General features: G+C 40.7%; 1 protein-coding gene across 4 annotated transcripts in view; it reads left to right on the top strand.

The window, feature by feature from the left end:
* The window catches only part of OGDH (oxoglutarate dehydrogenase), a 48,355-nt gene extending 33,087 nt beyond the window's left edge, over positions 1-15,268 (top strand). For all 4 annotated transcript variants that reach the window (XM_042471974.1, XM_042471976.1, XM_042471973.1 and 1 more), the window contains 13 exons: positions 243-422; positions 1,564-1,716; positions 3,525-3,627; positions 4,020-4,148; positions 5,071-5,221; positions 5,733-5,860; positions 5,988-6,166; positions 6,600-6,671; positions 7,109-7,231; positions 8,682-8,754; positions 9,947-10,110; positions 10,728-10,882; positions 11,342-15,268. In XM_042471974.1, the coding sequence (XP_042327908.1) occupies positions 243-422; positions 1,564-1,716; positions 3,525-3,627; positions 4,020-4,148; positions 5,071-5,221; positions 5,733-5,860; positions 5,988-6,166; positions 6,600-6,671; positions 7,109-7,231; positions 8,682-8,754; positions 9,947-10,110; positions 10,728-10,882; positions 11,342-11,462 (1,731 nt within the window). In that variant the 3' untranslated portion in view covers positions 11,463-15,268. The remainder of the gene's footprint in view (positions 1-242; positions 423-1,563; positions 1,717-3,524; positions 3,628-4,019; positions 4,149-5,070; positions 5,222-5,732; positions 5,861-5,987; positions 6,167-6,599; positions 6,672-7,108; positions 7,232-8,681; positions 8,755-9,946; positions 10,111-10,727; positions 10,883-11,341) is intronic.
* Positions 15,269-20,098: the final 4,830 nt, after the last annotated feature.

The raw sequence follows: 20,098 nt of genomic DNA on the forward strand, positions 1-20,098 counted from the left end.
ACCTCTCATATGTTTAAAACAATCCAGGAAGGGACATAAATATGGCAAAATTGCCTTCTGAAGTCCCTGCAGGGTATAGGGAAGTATTTTGAGGCTCCCCACTCAAGCTTTGGCAGCCAGTGTTTTAGGAACTTGAACAATCAACTATTTTTTTCTATTTTGCATAAAGATAGAAACCTTCATATATGTCTTATCCAAGTCCTTTGTTACATTTACAGTTATGTTTCTGTTGTCCTTTCCAGATTGGATTCACTACTGACCCCCGTATGGCTCGTTCTTCTCCATACCCAACAGATGTAGCCCGGGTGGTTAATGCACCCATTTTCCATGTCAATGCTGATGACCCAGAGGCTGTGGTGTATGTATGCAATGTGGCAGCTGAATGGCGAAGTACTTTCCATAAAGATGTAGTAGTGGATCTGGTACGTGGTAGTCATGGGGTGGAGGAATCTGTGTGATGAGTCTACATAAGAAAATGTTTAGGACAGCAGTTCTCAATCTGTTGGTTGCAACCCCTTTGGGGGTCAAACTACCCTTTTGCAGGGTCGCCTAAGACCATCGAAAAACACATATTGCCTTAGGAACCAAAACACCACAATTTTATGGTTGGGAGTCACCACAACATGAGGAACTGTATTAAAGGGTCATGGCATTAGGAAGGTTGAGAACCATTGGTTTAGGAGTATTTATATCTTGTACTAAACATACTGAAAATGCTACTTTCATTTGTTTCTTGTTCTCTCTCAAGTATTTTAATATCATTTTTAGGGCTATACCCCCTGTATTTTATTTTACCCTTATAGATTTGAACAGAGAAATAAGAGACAGAATCAAAGTGATCACATAAAAACAGATGTCCAGACATTTCTTACGCAGCAGTTCTACTGACCCAGCAAATCAGTCAGAGGCAAATCTGGAAAGCCTGCCTAAATATCATAGTTCAAACAGCAAGGTTCAATAAAGAATTCTGAAGGGAAGCTTTGTTTCACATTTCTTCATGTCGAGATAATAAATAAATCAGGAGTTTTCAGCATAGTATACAAAGGAAGAAAGTTCCAGAGCTTAGAAGCAGCCACCAAAAAAACCCCTCTCTTTTGTCCCCATCAGACATACCTTTGATGGTTTTCGCACCAAGAAAAGGCCTCTTCCAAAGATTACAGAGCATGGGTGGGTTTGTAAGGGCAAATGGTTTTTCAGGTATTTTGGACCCAAACCATGTAAAGCTTTATAGGTAATAACTAGGACTTTGTGGCTGGGAATAGACCAATATCTATTGGAGCTGTTGTAACAAAGGACTCATTAGCTTTTTGTAACCAGGTCCTGACCAATGAATTTTGCTTTTATTTATACCAATCTGAGGTCACAATTCTTCTGAATTTCTTGAGTTCAGCCACCTTGAGTCTCATATTTGGGGAGAAAGATGAGGTGTAAATCTAATGCATACACAAAAATGTTTCTCATCAAGTATCTCAGTTTACCTAATCTTGGAAAGTATTTTTGTTTTGAAATATTAAATATAGATATTGACATAATGAAGTTTATGATTTTCTTGAAATATACTAGGTATGCTACAGACGAAATGGACACAATGAGATGGATGAGCCAATGTTCACCCAGCCATTGATGTACAAACAGATCCGAAAGCAGAAGCCTGTGCTGCAGAAATATGCTGAGACGCTAATTTCACAAGGAGTGGTAAATCAGCCTGAATATGAGGTATTTTTATTTATGGCTTGAGAATCAATTCTAAAGGTAGTCACCCTTCACAACCTCCTAGACATGCTTATAAACTCCTTTTTTCTATCTCACTCTCTCTCCATATATATATATATATATATCTTAATGATTAAATGGGCATGGCTGGGGAAGGTTACCTGAGGCCAGAAGTGCAAACTCAAAATTACAAGTGCAACTATGTACTGTAGCTGCTGTCTGACACTAGTATATAGCAAAATCATCTATTCCTGCGTCATCCCCAGCATCTAAGAATGTGGACTAGAAGGAAAAGAATCTTTGTAAATGGAACTAAAGAGCAAGTTGAAGAAGCAACCTGGTAATCAGGGAAAATGAAGTTGTCAGAATAGCATCTGAAATTTGAATTTAATATGTTGTACCCTGTCTTGATACTTGCAGAGAGGTGGGAAAGAAAGAAAATGTATTGTTGTTGTTGTTATTATTATTATTGCAGAAGAGAGAACTACAGTATCTTGTAGCCAATTAAAACACAGTAAAACAAATTATTATTATTATTATTATTATTATTATTAATTTTTATTTATGAAGCGCTGTAATTGTGGCTGTGAAAAAAAAAAGTGCCTCGTGGTCCCCCTTTAGTTGCAGAGTAAAGCTAAAAACTAGTGACCTTCAAGAACAGGAGGGGAGACGAAAGAGTGAGAATTTGCCAAAGACTCATATAAACTGTCCTGTCTTGCAGCTGTGGGGGATATTACAGCCCTTGAAGCCCCCCCAAAGGCCCCGGGCCCCACTTTTTTTTTTTCTTGCAGTTTTTCTCCAAGGTTTGAATCCCCTTTCAGCTATGGAAACGCACTGCATAATCTTAAGCAAATCACATTTTCTTAGCTTCAGAGGAAGGCCAATCCCCTCTGAACAAATTGCCAAGAAAACCTTGCATTGTATTAGGGTCACAATAAGTCTGCAACAATTTGAAGCCACACAACAACAATGTACACTTAATGGTTATAGGGGGAGATAAATATGAAATACAAGAACCTTTGTCTGCAGTTAAAAGATGGTCACAACTTTATAACTGCTAGAGCCTTGGCTCAGCATAAGACAGTGAATCGAGGCATTGGATGACCTACCTGCCTGATGAACCCCTCCCACAGCCCACCTAGTGAGAGAACACACAGGTTGGCTCTAAGATGAAATGGGAAGACTGTAACTGTACATTTCCCTACCACCTGGCAGTGAGCTTGGGGAATTGACCCCCAGACTGTGTCTGCACTGGAAACCCCCCCTCACCCCACAAGACTCCTTAGGAGTATCTCCAAAACAGAGGAATTGGACACACAGGCCCTGTCCCCTCTTGACTGAATCCAGTCCAGTGATGAGCCCACCAACTCCCAAGACATAATACAAGATATAAAATCAGAAACCTTCCCATGACTATGCATAATCTCTCTGAGGAATGCTTGTCAGCAGATTGGCTGAGAAGTGTTTACACACTCCCCAGTTGAACTAGAGTAGAATTTTTCCCCAATATTCAGTTCCTGGAAGTTCCACCTCCAGTCAAGCAACTAACCTGATTGCAGCTTAATAATGTTTATTATCCCTTTTAGAAAATTACTTGCACTGGCCTGGAAAATAGTTTCAAGAACAAGGACATTTAACCCAGCAGATCTCAGTTTAGTACACAGACAAACCTATATCAGGCCAAAGTGGCAAACTCTGGTGGGCTACAATGCCTAATATGATGTAGTTATATGGAAATGATCCTTGAAATGAAGTAGTGCTAAAAGTTGTACTTAATCTTGCCTACAACTTTCATTGCTTGTGCATTTCAGGAGGAAATTGCCAAATATGATAAGATCTGTGAAGAGGCCCATGCCAGGTCCAAGGATGAGAAAATCCTTCACATCAAGCATTGGCTAGATTCTCCATGGCCTGGTAGGTTAATGGCTGCTTCCTGGTGGCTTTTGTTAAGGAGTCATTCTTCTGCCAAAAGGTTACACTTGTATTTTCTGGCATTAAAAGAACATATGCCCAGTATCTCCAGTACTGAAAGTTCAGTAAGAGGACCATATGATATGGGAAGCATTACACACTTGATAAACAAAAGCACTAGCAAGTGAGTAGGACTTGATCAACGAGTTTTGTCCTCCTTGCTGATGCACTGGCAAGAAATAGCCTGTTCACAGTAATTAACTTGTCATGGTTTCTTTGCCAGCTTTCCTCTTCTCAAAAGGAAGTTGGCAGTATTCGCCTGTTGTTGTTCCAACAGGTAGAATTTGCTCCTCTTGTTAGTCTCATCTCTTTTCATGTATTCCTCTTTACTTCAGGTTTCTTCACTCTGGATGGGCAGCCCAGAAGCATGACATGCCCTTCTACTGGTCTGAATGAAGAGGATTTGGCCCATATAGGAAAAGTGGCAAGCTCAGTTCCTGTTGAAAACTTCACAATTCATGGGGGTATGACTTTCTAGATCAGTAGTCTACATGGGGCTCACTTTTAAATGATGGCTTGCACTAAAAAAAAAGGTAACACTAGACTACACTGAGTAATAATCCTTGAGATTACCATTGAGTGTACCTGGGATGTCAGATTCTTAGGCTGCAGGATGTCTGTCAGGGACTAGAAAATGGAGAGAACTCTGGAGAAAGAAATCTTGTAATAAAGAATTTGCTGAATACTCCAGTGTGGTAACAGTTTATAATGGGATACATTTATGTAGTCCAGGAGCAAGATAGAGCAAATACTAGTCATGGTATGATGATAGTCCTCTTGCAGAGCCCATCATGATCTCAGGTCACAATGGACTAATGTTTGATTCATACTGTAGTGTGCCCAGACATATGCTTTCAAGTCGCCTGTCAACTTACAGTGATCCCATAAATTTTATAGGTTTTTCTTAGGCAAGAAATACTCAGAGGTGGTTGGCCAGTTCCTTCCTCTGAAATATAGTCTATGTTACTGCAGGGATCCATAATCATCCCATGCTTACAGTATCCTTGCAGATTTTATTGAAAACCCTAGAAGTTTATCTGCTTGATAGAACATTATGTTCTTTGATAACTCCTTCACCTTTTCTTTAATCCTTAAGTATTTCCCGTATAATAGGTCCTGCTCCACTTCAGGTTGGCATAATTTAATTCATTAGCAAATGAAGGTGGAAGGAGGTCTTACTTCAAAACAGAACCCTTCAGTGCTACTCCTTCTCCACATTTTTCTTTTGCACCTGTTTTCACATTTTTATTGTATTTTCTCTTGAGCAGCAATATTTCACGGCATCCTGACTACCATGCATTAGAATAATTGACATTGTACCTGAAATGTAGATTCGGACTGTACATTGGAAGCAGGCAGGCTGGCAACTCTTACTTATTTCTGCAGGTTTAAGCAGGATTCTAAAAACACGTGGAGAGTTGGTTACTAATAGAACTGTAGATTGGGCCTTAGCAGAATACATGGCTTTCGGCTCTCTCCTTAAAGAGGGAATCCACATCCGACTGAGTGGACAAGATGTTGAGAGAGGAACATTCAGGTAAAGTGTTCACTTGGCTATGCTGCCGCTTTGTTCATGAGACTGCAATATTTAATGTGGAATTATAACCCTTTTAGACGTAGAAAATGTCAATTTATGTAGTACTACCAGCAAACCACAGTACTGAGGAGTTTGGTCTTATATTATGCATCTAGAAAGTGAAGTAATTGTAAATTTGAAGACTATTTTTATTCTTTCTTATGCTGGCTTTGTGCCATAAATGGCTACACTTGGCTCTCCATTTTTGTGGGGTATACGTTCCGGATCCCCCCCTGTGAAAACATTATTCAAGCCCCATAGGTTTGAATGGAGTGCGCCCCCGTGTGCACGGCAAGGGCACACATGCCCTTGCAAACAGTGGAGGTCACCCCTCTGCGTATATTCAAAGGCATGGATCCCAGATCCGCACATTAGGAGGGGTGACTAAAGTATTTACCTTGCCAGGTTGGTGTAACCAATTAAATTGCACAGCACTTTAGCAACAGGTTTAGCATCTCCTATTCCTCTTCAGCCATCGACACCATGTCTTGCATGATCAGAATGTTGACAAGAGGACCTGTATTCCTATGAACCACCTGTGGCCAAATCAAGCTCCATATACAGTCTGCAATAGTTCACTGTCAGAGTATGGAGTCCTAGGTATGTATACCTTATGTTTCCATACAAGAACTAAGAGAAGTTACTTAGATTACTGCCTAAGCCTGTCTCCTATTTTTAATTGATAATGTTCTGGAAAAGCATATGTTCTCAATTTCTGTCATTACAGGATTTGAACTAGGCTTTGCCATGGCCAGCCCTAATGCTTTAGTGTTATGGGAAGCTCAGTTTGGTGACTTTCACAATACAGCTCAGTGTATTATTGACCAGTTCATCTGTTCTGGGCAGTCCAAGTGGGTGAGACAAAACGGCATGGTCCTTCTGCTTCCCCATGGCATGGAAGGAATGGTAAGGTTGCATTCTTGTCATTAACCACCTTTATCTGTGTCTTAAGGCAAGCTTTCTTTGTCTTTTTATCTTCCACCCTTAGAAGAAAAATCTTCACATTAAATTAGGTGAGCTGTGTTCTACCAGGTTTGTACATGACTACAAAGAAAGAGTAATAAAGCCTAGTCTTCTGGGCTTCATGGTGTATTTTCAATCATATCCTAAACTGCAGTACATTTGTAGACAGTGAAGTTAGGACTCCATATTTAGAGTTGCTACCATAAAGTTATGGAATAAATGTCAGTTTCTCCTTAAAATGCTGTCTACTGCCAGTGCCAAGAAAAGTTCTTTCTAAGAGTACTATTTAGGCAACAATATTAATCCAGAACCTTGAAAAGTGGCAGGGGGAGAGAAAAAAAGTAATCTAGTTTTGAAAGGCTTCATCTGTTTACAGGGCCCTGAGCACTCTTCTGCCAGACCAGAGCGATTCTTGCAAATGTGCAATGATGATCCAGATGTCTTCCCGGTGAGTTTCGACTGCAAGAAAGTATTTTCCATTCCTTTCTGTTATCTTCACCTGTCCAACCACAGACACTCAAGTACTTGGGATGCTGAGAAGTGGCTTCTGGAAATATTTACAAAATATAAAACAATATATGGAATGGCTGCTCAGTGTGTTTTGGTCATAGGTAATGACCCCAATGTCCTGAACTTTCAGTGAGAATCCTGGTGCCATCAAACTCTTCCTGTGTGATAAAAATCATACTGAATAATAATCTGCTAGCCATTAATGATGTCTGTATTTTATTTATTAATTTCATTTATATACCAGTACTGTACTTAAGAAAAGTGATTAATTCTATATTTTACAAGTGAGTGTGTTTAGGAGGTTGGCTGCTTTAGCCATGTGCTATGCATGTAGTTCTTTCCGACTTTTGAACCCTCGTTATCATCCTTCTGCAGAAACTAGATGACTTTGATGTGCGTCAGCTGTACGACTGCAATTGGATTGTAGTGAATTGTTCCACGCCAGCAAACTTTTTCCATGTTGTGCGGAGGCAGATACTTCTCCCCTTCCGGAAGCCGGTCAGTATGAAGAATGACTTCCTTGACACGAAAGGGGAATATACTTTCCCCTCCTCCCTCCCATAGTTTTCCAGCTCTAATTAGGGAGTTAAGCCAAGTAGAGCAACACATGATACCAGTGAGATGGTGAAATAACTTTAAACTTGTATGTCAAAGGTTATTTTGCTCCACTCTTTTATCACTGCATCAAGCAAAGATAAATCCCTGTTGTAAGAGAGAAGTAAAACTGGACCTCTGAAAGCAGGAACCTGAAAGAAATGGAGAGGTTCTTACTAACCAGGTCCCTCTTTGGTAACTCTTGCTTATTTTGCAATTGCTGCTATTTGGAGTTTTTTTTTTATCTCATTCAATGGCTTTTCTGTTTCTAAATCTAGATGCTTGTGCACTAAAATATTTCTGTTTTTCTGCAGACTACATGCATTGGGCATCTGTCTTTCTTAACTTTTAATGAGACCCTTGCACATAAATTTATTGGGGAGCAGCTGTACTTTATTGATATGTTTCACTGAAAAAGCTAGGTTTATATAATTAGATTTATGTCCCATCTTTCATCAGTGATTAAAAATTAATTTTCAATATATTGTAGTAGAACACACACACACACACACATATATCAGACCCCTTCCCCTAACCAGCAGCCAGTGACCTCCCCTCCAAAAAACACACAACTTGAATTCAGATCTTCTGTCTCTGAGGATAGGCATTTCACTCAGCCCCTGTGGTTGCATCAAAACATTTCCTCCTTGAGTTTCCCATGAATTTCTCTTAACTTTCCCAATCCCATTTTGAAATCATCTTAATTAGTGATCAATGTATGCCCTGTGTCAGTGAATTCCACTTACAGAATTGCGGCATGCATTAGCTGCAGTCAGGATACAAGTCAGAGAACTGTATACTTTCAGCTTTTTTCTGCGATTGGTTGATCGTGTTCTTTGAACATGGGTTCTTAATTATGGCAAATCAATTCTCAATGAATAAGGCATGATTAAAAAGCCTGCACCCTGCTATCTGCTATCCGTGTAGCCCTGGGTCTATTTCTGGGTACAATCAGCCCTCGGTATCCACAGACTTGCTTGTGTTGTCCCCAGTGGCAGCGTGTGCACTCAACTGTGCCACCATTAAGTTCTGCTATCCCAATGTGGTGCTCCACCATGGGACAATGGGAAGTGTCTCTAATGGCAGTGCAGCTGCGTACATACCATTGCAGACAACTTGGGTTTCAGCATCCATGGATTTTGGTATCCATGGGGGGGGGGGGGGTCTGGAACAAATCCCTCACAGATGCCATAGGCTGACTGTACTTAAAAATGCAACTTCTGTGTATAATAGACTTCAGGTTATTAGACTTTTATTTATTAACTGCTGGATGTTAATACAATAAATCAGTGCTTATTGAGAAATTGTTTCCATGCTAGTGTTGATACTAAATCTGGAATCTTTCGTTTTTCAGCTCATAGTCTTCACTCCAAAGTCATTGTTGCGTCATCCTGAAGCTCGGTCCAGCTTTGATGACATGTTGGCAGGTACAGTAGGCTTGAGAATGAGTTCAGAAAAGTTCAGTGTATTCCCTTGCCAGATGGCAAACACATGATGTGGCAGTCAGGTCAGGAAATGATTGTCTTGCTTTTGGGCAGAAACTGAGCTAGTCTTCATGTTCCAACAAGACAGCAAATTTGGTGCTGCCTTCTTAAGCCATAGCTGAAGTCTTGTTTCCAGACCTTGCTTCCCCTTATGCTAGTTACTGAAGGACAAGCCATATTCTTAAAAAGCTTCCCTTATGAGACCCCTAAAGGGATTTGCTTCCTTTTCTAGCTCTGAATATTGCTATCAGGAAAATATATTTTAGTAACATCAAGGTCTTTCTGACAGTAAGAGCTGCTTGACAGTGAAACAGACTACTTCAGAAGGCTGTGGGTTTGCCGTCATTCAATGTTTTAAACATAAACATGGTCTGTGAATTTCCTGTGTTGACAGAAGGTTAGACTAGATGACATTGTGGGTTAACTATAAGTGCTACAGTTTTATCATTCTACTGTGAAAGCCCTCACCTTGGTTTTTTTTTTCCATCCTTGATTGAATACAGGATACTTTCTCAAATGGCACTTTAAATAGACAAGGATGTTAACCTGAAGGGGCATCATGTGCTAGAAACAGTGGTATCTCACTACCGCAGATTTGGGAGTCTTGGAACCCAGGTCCAAGGGGATCCCTTTGGGGACTTTGCTCCTTCTCTGAAAAGCAGCATGTTTGAGAAACAATGCCTTACTTGGGGCTCCTTGAAAAGAGATCCATAGACCAGTACCAATGCTCCACAACTACATGTGTCTGTCCTTGGACAGCCAGGAACTAGCACTGCCCAAAGTATTCTTGCACAGCTTTCTCTAGTTCTTCAGTAATAATATTGCAGAATAACATTGGGAGGTTAAATGATTTAGTCTTGCTTTTGCATAAATGTTATAGCATCACCAAATAGACTGACCTGTGTCCATCAAGATCAATTATCTATTGGGGAGGAGTTCATTAGCTTTAACTATGACATGTAAGTAAGCGCAACAGCTTCCCTTGTCCCTACAGCTTTTTCTGGTTTCCCTGTGTTGAATTTTAGTTTGTGAACTCCTGAGGGCAGGACTTCTTCTCATACTCTTCAAAGTGCTGTGCACATTAGTGGGGCGATACAAGCTATACAGAATTATAACAACCTGTGCTCCATTGCAGGCACACATTTCCAGCGTATTATTCCAGAAAATGGTGTTGCTGCACAAAATCCAGAGGGTGTGAAGCGAATCCTCTTCTGCACTGGCAAAGTGTATTATGATCTCACTAGAGAGCGGAAGGTCCGGGAGATGGAAGCAGATGTAGCCATTACTCGGGTGGAGCAGGTATGGCATTTGTAGGAAATATATTTCTAAAATGGGCAGTGTGGAGCTGCAATATGGCTTTCTGAAGTCAGAAATTTAATTGTTCCAGGTCTTTGCTTTAAACTCAAAGAAAATTTAGGACCCCAAGTATTCCTATGGAGACAGTAAAATCCCACTATAGGGCAAATTCTAATAATGGTAGCTGAATTGTTCAGGCTAAAGAAATGGAGCAATTTCTCATTGAGATTTTCTAAAGGTTTATAAAAAGGTAGCTAGTTTTGCGAACAGTCTCTGTTTTAATGGTGTTTTGCAACAGTCTGCAGAATACTTGAGCATTCAAGGGGGACTGTACAGATGAGAAGAAAAGGGCAGCCAGACGCTCTGCTCTCCGGAGCCCTAATTTTGGCCCCAGGTCACCGCAAAGCAGCGGTCTGTACCGGGCCCAAGTCTGCAATGAGCAAGTGAGCATCTCCAAGTTGTTTATGTAGGTGAAGTGCTGTAGCCTCGCTCTTTACTGCTTAAAACTTGTGAACCAGTGACAGTCTTTTCTCCATGACAATTTGTGTGTGCTGTTGACTGCTCAAAAGCCATTATGGACCAGATATCTTTTTTATTTTTATTTTTTGCATTCTTTATAGTTATCACCATTCCCCTTTGACCTCCTGTTGAAGGAGTTCCATAAATACCCCAATGCAGACCTGGTTTGGTGTCAAGAAGAGCACAAAAACCAAGGATATTATGATTATGTAAAGCCTAGACTTCGCACAACCATCGACCGTGCAAAGCCAGTGTGGTAAGCTATCCCTTCTTATTATCCTATGGTCAGAAGATAAGGACATGTTTTCTGCCTTACTTCTGGAGGGGGTATAGGTCCAAATGATGTGTACGTTTGAGTATAAGAGTGAGAAAATGAAAAAAACTAGGCTTATTTTTTAATTAAACTCGACTGGGTGTGTGCTGGAATTTCAATGGATCTATTTAATTCCTGGTTGATGGGGAACCCCATTTGCACTGAGGGAAGAGGAATGGTGCAGTCTGGGGAAAGAGGGCAAAGGAAGTGTGGCACCAGCTCAGCCAAAGCATAGCCGGAATAGCAGCCCAACCATTATTTCCTGGCAGCTGACCCAAGAGGGGAAGACTACAAGGAACCAAAGTGCAAAGCACTATGTTGAATCACACAATGTATGTGGTTGCAGGTAAGCATGTAAATTTTCAGCATCATATTTCTGTTTTCTTCCTTTCCTTGTTCCAGGTATGCTGGACGTGAACCTGCTGCAGCACCAGCCACAGGCAACAAAAAGACTCACCTGACTGAACTGCAGCGCCTCTTGGACACTGCCTTCAACCTCGACTCTTTCAAGGGCTTGTCTTAGATAACACTTGGAAATGGTTCTGCAGCACACTGTGTGTTCTGTCCAGCTATGTTCCCTTTATTTCCATGTCCTTAATTCTAAACCTTGTAAACTAACTTAAGGCACCCATTATTAATCTTTCATTTACTGTTGAGGAACTGCCTTTTCAGTGACCCTTGTCTGGAATGCTTGTAATAAGTTTTCTCTTTCAAGTGCTGTTGCTTGCACCTCTGGAACAATATGGTTTCACTCCAATCCAGTCCTGTGTCCTTCCTGAAAACCCCAGATTAGCCAACTTCCCTAAGTCCTAGAATTAGGACTTTAATGGACTAACCTTTGCTTTCCAAATGGGTCTCTGTGCTGGAAATTGTGATGGCTCCAGGTAATGCAGAAGTCATTATTTCTAACCTCTAGGTGTGGGCAATGCTTTTGAATTCCAGTGCCTACCTGGAGGGACAAGGGCTATGGTGGCCTTCCTAGTCCCTTTGCCTCTCTAGAACCATTTGATCTGGCATAGATCTTCCCTTGTATGATAAAATTCCTTTTCTTTAAGCTGCACAACCCAAGCACTGAAATCCAGGGCAAGCATCCTGAAGAATTGCTCCTCTTTCCTATGTCTTAGTAGCCTAGCATTGAACACCCAGACAGCCAAATTCAAAACATTCTTCTTCAGAAGGTTTCTTTCCTTTTTCGAAAAAGATGGAGTAACACAACCAGGCACTGAGCTGCTTCCTTTGTTTTGAAACTTGCAGCCCTTAGTAATCATATTTCACATCTTAGTTAGGAATCCATACTAGTGGTGTCCAGTGATTCTGTCATATAATCACCATAGCCTTTTTGTATATTAAGCTTCAGGTCTGCTTAGCCTTTTGACTCTTTCTCTGCAGCTATTCTTGGAAATACATAAAGATTAGTTAGGTTCACACAAACTAACGTCTCCGATAGGAAAAGTTGTTATTAATGCTTAAACCTCAGCATTGTGCATCTTTGTTCTTAGTAATGAGAGAGAGAGAGAGAAAAGCTGCATTTGAGGCTCAGTTATATCACTGGAGCAAGATGACCATTTTCCATCACAGAGTAGAGACATGTTGCACTTTTCTTTCATTTCTGGCAAATGGGATCACATTTTACTGTACACTTGTTTCAAGCATTTCTTCCATAATGATCACTTCAGTGCTTATTAGTTCATCAGTGTTTTAAATGATTCGTTGTGCATATAGATTTAACACATAAAAGACATTTTAAGTCAATGTAAAACCTGTAAAGACATCTGGATCATGCAAGCCTAGCATTGTTGATCTATATCCTGCAAGAAACATTTAAATCAGTGTTTCTGTACACAACTTTCTATCCACAGAATTACTTGTCTAGTAGGCTCAAACGGATAAAAAGATCTAGTGTTTGTTGCTGCTGGGCTTGGCTTATGTTCTTCTAGTTCTGCAAGCCTAGACTAGAAGCAAAGGTTAAAATTACATGCATTTTTGACTGCAGGGGTAGCTTAATACCTGCTTTTCACTGAGAAGCTGTGCAACCCAGGAGCTAACACAGTCCATGGAGGGAAGCCCTGAATGTTGAAACTGGTCAGCTATGTGTTATCTGGAGGTATACCCTCTTTCTATGAGCCTCTCCAGCTCTGTGTCCTCCTGCCAAAGCTTGGGCCCTTTCAGGAGGGTCTTCTCAGTAATCTAATGACAGCCCAAAGCTGATGGATTCCATGTGAACCTGAATGTTTCTATTTCCACATTAATATGCACAATGGAATGTATTGCCTGCCCTTGGCAGCATTAATTTTCTTCATGTTTTACATGATGATTTGAGGCTTGGAAACAACCAATTCACTGCACACACAAACACTTATGGCCTTTGTGTCAGGATTTGATGGCTTTTATTATCCATTGCTGACAACTGGCAGCTGTTTCAAACCACAGTAATGATGCAGTGTTCTTCTGGTAGTAGAATGTATCTCAGTGCTTTGGCTGTGTACCTTCTTTTTGGCTTCACGCGATTGGCACAGTGTCATGTAGTGGCAGTGTCAGCAGTGATTTGATTTGGCAAGGACATTCAAGAGATAAAATCCTGAATCAAATTGCAGCTGCCTTGGACAGATCACACAGCACCCACAGAATCACACATCGTCTTAAGTCTGTGTCTGTTCTGTGTCAGTCTCCTAAGCAAAAGTTCATGAGAGGGGTGGGATCTGAACCTGCTTCCATACTCTATTGGAGCCCCTATTGTGCCCCAAACATTACTTGTCTTTCTGGCTGTCTTCAGTGGGAGATGTCCAGTTCTGCTCCATCTGGTTAACCTAAGCATTATGAAAAGGAGTACAGTTTCTTCTGTCCTCTAGATTTCTTCTGTAAAAACTTTTCTGTAATAGAAATATCTGTGCTGCTTCACTAGTGGGAACAGCACACTCCAAAAATGATGCCCACTGTTGGAGAGGGACAGTGTCAAGATGCGTGTTTTTATGGTTACTCCAAGTGGGACTGCAGCCTTTAATTCCTCTGCTCTGCAGAAGGAGAAGGTTGGTGTTGCCAAAGCAGTGGCTAGTGAGAGAGGAAGGTTGCCTGTTCTAGACTAGCACTACCCTGGAGCTCCCCTCACACTCACAGCCTGACTTATTTATTTTGGTTTCAAAAAGAACATCAAACAGATAATGTGTCTGGCTTAAAATAAAGCCTGGTCTTCTGGCCAAAGCGTATTCAGCTTGCTCAATTGTCTGAGATTCATTCTTTTCACCTAGTACAAGAGACACATCCCCTTTTTGGAGGCAAGTGGAATGGAAATCAAATATTGGTGCATTTGTACTGCAATTTTGCATGCTTACTGCGAAAGTGTTTAATAAAATGGCTTGAACAGTGGCAGGCAAAATCATTACCTATGCTTGTTTGAGTTGTTTGTTCCAGTTGCTTTTGTTGAATTCATCCTGACCCTGGATTGGAAGCCAACCATCTCTAAACAATCTCACTAAAATTTGAATGTCATTTTGAAGTGTCCCTACCTTCAGAAGGGTTATGTGGCTTTTTACCCAGCATTCTTCAATTCTGTACAATGTGAAGAGATTTGGTTCTTCATCTCCTGAGGGATGCACATCTTTCTAAGCAGTCCCTCAGCATCCAGAGACTTCAGGGCTGGTGCTATAGGCTTAACCTATCACCAAATATAAGAAGGTGCTGTGACATTGGACTTAGGAAAATTTGACTAATGTTTAGAAATCCCAGCTGCAGAGTTGTAGATAACTCTGTCTATAAAGTTAAAGGAATACTGTATTAGCAGTAGCAACCACAACTAGATGTCAGTAGAGTGGATTTCACTTGACTTGTCCAAGAGAGTTGGGGGCCATATTAAGATGCTTCATAAGTGTTTTTAAAGCTGCTATCACTGGCTTTTGGATAACAGGAATCAAGGATTACATATCATGTCTTGCTGAAAAATTCTGCAGCCGAATATAGAAAATAGCTTATTTTAAGGGAAAATGGGGTGTTTTTTCTGATATGTTCCCACAGAGACTGGATCTTTAAGTACAATGGCAAAAGAACACAATGGCAACATATACTGGCACTATTAAACTAAGACAGTTTGATTAACATTAGAACTGCAACTTTTTATTGAGTGATCGGTTTGATTGAAAACCTGGCAATCAAAGAACAGTTGGATCCACTAGTATAAATTTATATTAATACAAATATTGATAAAAGTTGTGAATGGCAGGCACCATTGTAAGACGCATTCTTCTCCTCCTCTTCCCTCATACATGAGGGAACAAATATTTTAAAATGATATTTCTTCTGTTATGTGTATCATCTATAAACAGTTTGCATCTTTTATATTTGAATAAACACATTTGTCATTTGTTCAGTACATCAGTTAAAACCTAGGTACAGTATTGTGAAACACCAGGCTCTTCACAAAAGTGAAAAGCCTCCTATCCAGGCAGCTCAAATTCGAAACAGACATTGGCAGATATGCCTTGGAAACCAGCCAAGAGGAGCTTCCATTCCAGAGCAAAATAGCTTCAGCAGGTGATTTTTGTCAGCACTGCACAGCATGCAAGGAAGAGGTAAGCTTCTTCATCTGCTGTGGTCCTAATTTTACCTTTGTTGAAGTTGGGGGCACAGCATGTATTTAAAAACCAAAGCACAGACTCAAATGTGAAGATCGGTTTAGCCACAGTGTGTGGTCGAGCCTTCAAGATAGATTAGCCAAAGGAAAATTCAGATTTCTTCCCTTTGCTAATGTGGAATGGATTGGCTCATTCTTGGCAGACATCAGGGAGCAATGATACTGTAAGTTACTCATTGATCTTAAACAATTCTTCCTCCACAGTCCCTTTCTTGTATGAGAGATTCCAGGATCATATCTGTCATAAAGTATTGAGAGAAACTCAATGATTTTTTGCCTTTAGCTTCCTTTAATCTAAGCCCTACAATTTCCAGTCATTGTTCAGTGTAGTCATTATTAGGGGGCATGATGCAAATGAACTAACTGAAAAGAAATCATATCCTGAAATCCCTTGTTTGCTCTCCCAAAAGCACCCCTAAATACTTGACTGGAAATATGAGCTGAGAGATCTGGAGTTCAAATTTTGTCTTTTTTTTTCTCTATGTGTTGCTTAACATCACTGTTTTTGCCTCTAACTTTTCCTGCTCTCCCATTTGCAACAGTAGTAGTGCCAGCCTACTCAATGGGGCTGTTAAAACTACAAATGAAAGTATGATTCATGTATTAGCAATTGGCATTATTGTTAAAAAAACAGCTGAAGTTAAAAAATGTAAATACTTCTGAAGTCAAGCTGTGCTGTATTAGAATGCCCCTTTTTGAAAGCATTCCTAATGCAAAGCAATAAAGGCTAACCTCTCATCTTATTCTTCAGAGTGATGCAAAACAGAGAAGCTCAGCTATTAACTTCCAACAGCAGTATCATTGGTGTAGTGCTTGGTTAATTTAAGGTAGGAAAGGACTGTTGTAAGCCGGAAAAACAACATTTAACACAAGAAGAGCAAATACATGTATGTGAATAACTTTCCAACTGGATAGACCAATCTTTTTGTTTGAAGTATCTGAAGTATTCCTCTTGCATCCTCTACAGAAGGACTTAAATTATAGTACGTAGTATTTGTGCTTTTAAATTAGCATGTGCTTCTCTTCGTTCTTTGTCTTCCTGGAAATAGAGTTACTTTTTTTTGCAATATATAAATAACCACCCTCTTTTAAAGTTAGTGATAAGAGCCAGAGTTGCACAATGGTTTGAGTGTTGGACTAAGACACTGGGAGACCAGGGTTCAAATCTCCACTCAGCCATGGAAACCCACTGTATGGTCTTGGACAAGGCACACTCTCTCAGCCTTAGAGGAAGGCAAGGGCAAATCCCCTCTGTCAAGCAAACCCTGTGATAGGTTCACCTTAGGGGTCTCCATAAGTCAGAAATGACTGGAAGGCATACAACAACAGAGTAAAGGAATTCTGTACAATATAAAAACAACCGGCATCTGGACTGGGGACCTGTATTCTGTGCTTCTTGAACTCTATTGGAATATGAATGTAGTTCCCATAGCAACTGGCTGCTACTTTTAGGGAAAGTTCCTGGCTAGGTTTATAACAGCCTCCAAATGTGTGCTTTTTCCAAACGCAATTTCAGAGAGTTGGGTTAAAATAAAAAAAGCAAAACAAATGTGCCACTAAATGTGCACGCAGTTGCATGAGCGCACTCTTTGCAAATGAGCACACTACAGTAGGAGTTGTATGTGTGTAGGTGCCTCACATTGATCACAAAAAGCGATGGAATGCTCTCAGAGACATTGGAGTGCCAATACATTAGATACTCCTGATGAGAAATCTGTACTCAGGACAAGAGACCGCTGTTAGAATAGAATATGGAGAAACAGAATGATCCCCAGTAGGCAAAGGAGTCAGGCAAAACTGCATATTATTACTCTACTTCTTTAACTTGTATGCAGAAAACATCACATGAAGAACTGCATTAGTCCTAGAAGGTGGAGGAAGGAAGGTAGGAAGAACATCAACAATCGAAGATATGCAGATAACACCATGCTACTAGCAGAAAGCATCATAGACCTGGAACAACTACAGTGGTGCCTCGGGATACGAAATGATCGCGTTACGAAATTTCCGGGATACAAAAAAGTCGGATTGGCAAAAACTGTTTCGGGTTACGAAATATTTTTCGGGTTACGAAATTCATTTCGGCGCGAAATTCAAATGCTTTTTTAGTGCTAACGGGAATTTTCGGGTTACGAAATTTTCGGGTTACGAACGGAATGGCGGAACGAATTAATTTCGTAACCCGAGGCACCACTGTACTAAGGAAGAGCAAGGAAGAAAGTGCAGAGCCAGGCCTGCAGCTTGTAAATCCAAAATGATACTTATTATTCAAAGGGGGGAATTAATTAGCTCAAACGACAGCTGAGAGAGAGCTTCTGGCAACAAAAGCCTGTGTATAACGGTTCCAAAAAACTGAACTTCCAAAATGTAAGTTCCAAATTTAGTTTTATTTATAACAGCAAAAGGGAAATCAACTTTCCCACAAACACACACACACACACCCATACAAGAACTAACGATATAAAAGGTGTTAGCAGACACTGATCTTCAGGATTGCAATGGGTGAAACTGTACCAGTTCCAGAAGTAAAGTTTTTGGTTGAGTATTCTGTAAAGTGTGGATCCAGCAATGCTGAGGAGTCAAGGGAGATACTGATAAGGTGTCTGTATGACCTTTATAGAGCAAAATCTATCCCAGGGGCAATTTTGGGACTGGAATGAGTTTTCCAGGTGAGAAAATGAGCAAGGAAGTTGAGGATTTCCCAGCCATCCACACAGATGTACCTTATCAGAGGCAAATATCTCCTGAAGGTAGATACTCTTGAATTTCTGTTCAACTTGCAAACACAGATATCACACACACCGTTGTTTCCATTGCTGTACTTCAGCCATATTATGAGATGACTCTTTAGAAAATACAGTGCCTCTTGGTATCCACTGAGGTTTGGTTCCAGGACTTCCCATGGATACCAAAATCTGTGGATACTCAAGTCTCAGTATATAGAGTGGCATAGCAAGATGATGATCCTTATAAAAAATTTTGCTTTTTGGACTTTATATACTATTTTCAAAATATTTTCAAACCCTGGATGGTTCAATCAGTAAGTAAAAAGTCAGTGGATATGGAGGGCCAACTGTACAATAATGTTTGCGAAAGTGGGAAGAGGCAGGAAAAGAGGAATACTGCATGACAGGAAGATAGATTCAATAAAGGAAGCCAAAGCCCTGAGTTTGCAGGACGTAGAACTGATAAAAACAGGATATTCTGGAGCTCTCGCATTCATTCAAGTCAAAATCTACTCCACAGCAGTTAACAACAACATCTGTGAGCACTATTTCTACTCGTACGGACACTTTTGTTTCATTGCTAACACAGTCCACCCCTGTTTGGACAAGGTGGGAGCCTCATGAGACCCCCCCCCCCCCCCAGCCCTTCCCTTGAGGGTTTGCTTTGTGATGCCACAACAGATGAGATGCAGGCTCAGTTGGCGCTGTGTGCGGATGTTCATGCCTGCAGAGTGCTACTGCCCCTCTGTGGGCGACAGTCCAAAAGGCATCCTTTCTGCTGCAGACTGTGAGCAGACATTACTGTCTAGGACAAGCTCAAAGTGCCTCTTGTGAACTCTAAACAAACTGCAGCCGCCATCAGCTGGCAAGATGGCATCTGTCTTAATTACACCCGAGGAGATTTTTAAGGTAGCACCAAAACGCTTGCAGTGGATTTCTCCAAATATATTTGATACCGCTTGGATATCTGTGCCAAGCTCTACGCTGCAAAACCATCAGAGCTACTTCCTATGAATCCATCTAGAACAGTCAAACAAAAACTAACATGCAGAATGATATTGTAAAGCTCAATAGCAACCTAAGCAAGTGAAAACATCAGCTAAAAGCTATGGGAAAATTAGAACGGCAATTAAAAGTTAGCAGTAGCCAAACCGCTCTGGCAACAGAAGTCCAAAAACCAAGTTACCACCACAGGAATGATGGTATCTGTGGTCACTCTCTGCAGATCTTCTGATGGCAAAGAGATCTGAATAGGAAATTTGGGGAGAACAGGGAGTCAGACCTCACATATAAGCATTTTTTTTACAAACCCTCCAATATTTTATACATGAAAGAAAGGACACATGTGGCCAAGCAAGATCCAAGTGTGGTTGTTAGGGAAAGTTATCAATTCTGAAGATGCCAGCCACAGCTGCTGGCAAAATGTCAGGAATAAACTCTTCTAGAACATGGCCTCATAGCCCAAAAAGCATCAAATTTAGTTTTGTTTGGGAAATCTGGTGCAGCAGGTAAATAGATTTCAGCAGACAAGGCCGGGAAGATTTGGAGGTCACTTCACAAAAGTGAAAATGATTACAAAGATTCAGGTTGTGGTTTAAAACTATGCACATCAATTCACTTGTTGTTATTGAACTGTGGAGCCTGAGTCTTGGCAAATGCTGTAATAATTTTACAACAGCATTGCAAGCATGATTCCAACATATTTATCTAGGTGTAAGAACTAGTACCACACAGTGGTTGGGGTATTGGATTAGGACACTGGTAGGCCAGGGTTTGAATCCATATTCAGCCATGGAAACCCAGTGGAAC

This window comes from Sceloporus undulatus, chromosome 6 (assembly GCF_019175285.1).
Source record: "Sceloporus undulatus isolate JIND9_A2432 ecotype Alabama chromosome 6, SceUnd_v1.1, whole genome shotgun sequence".
NCBI lineage: Eukaryota > Metazoa > Chordata > Lepidosauria > Squamata > Phrynosomatidae > Sceloporus > Sceloporus undulatus.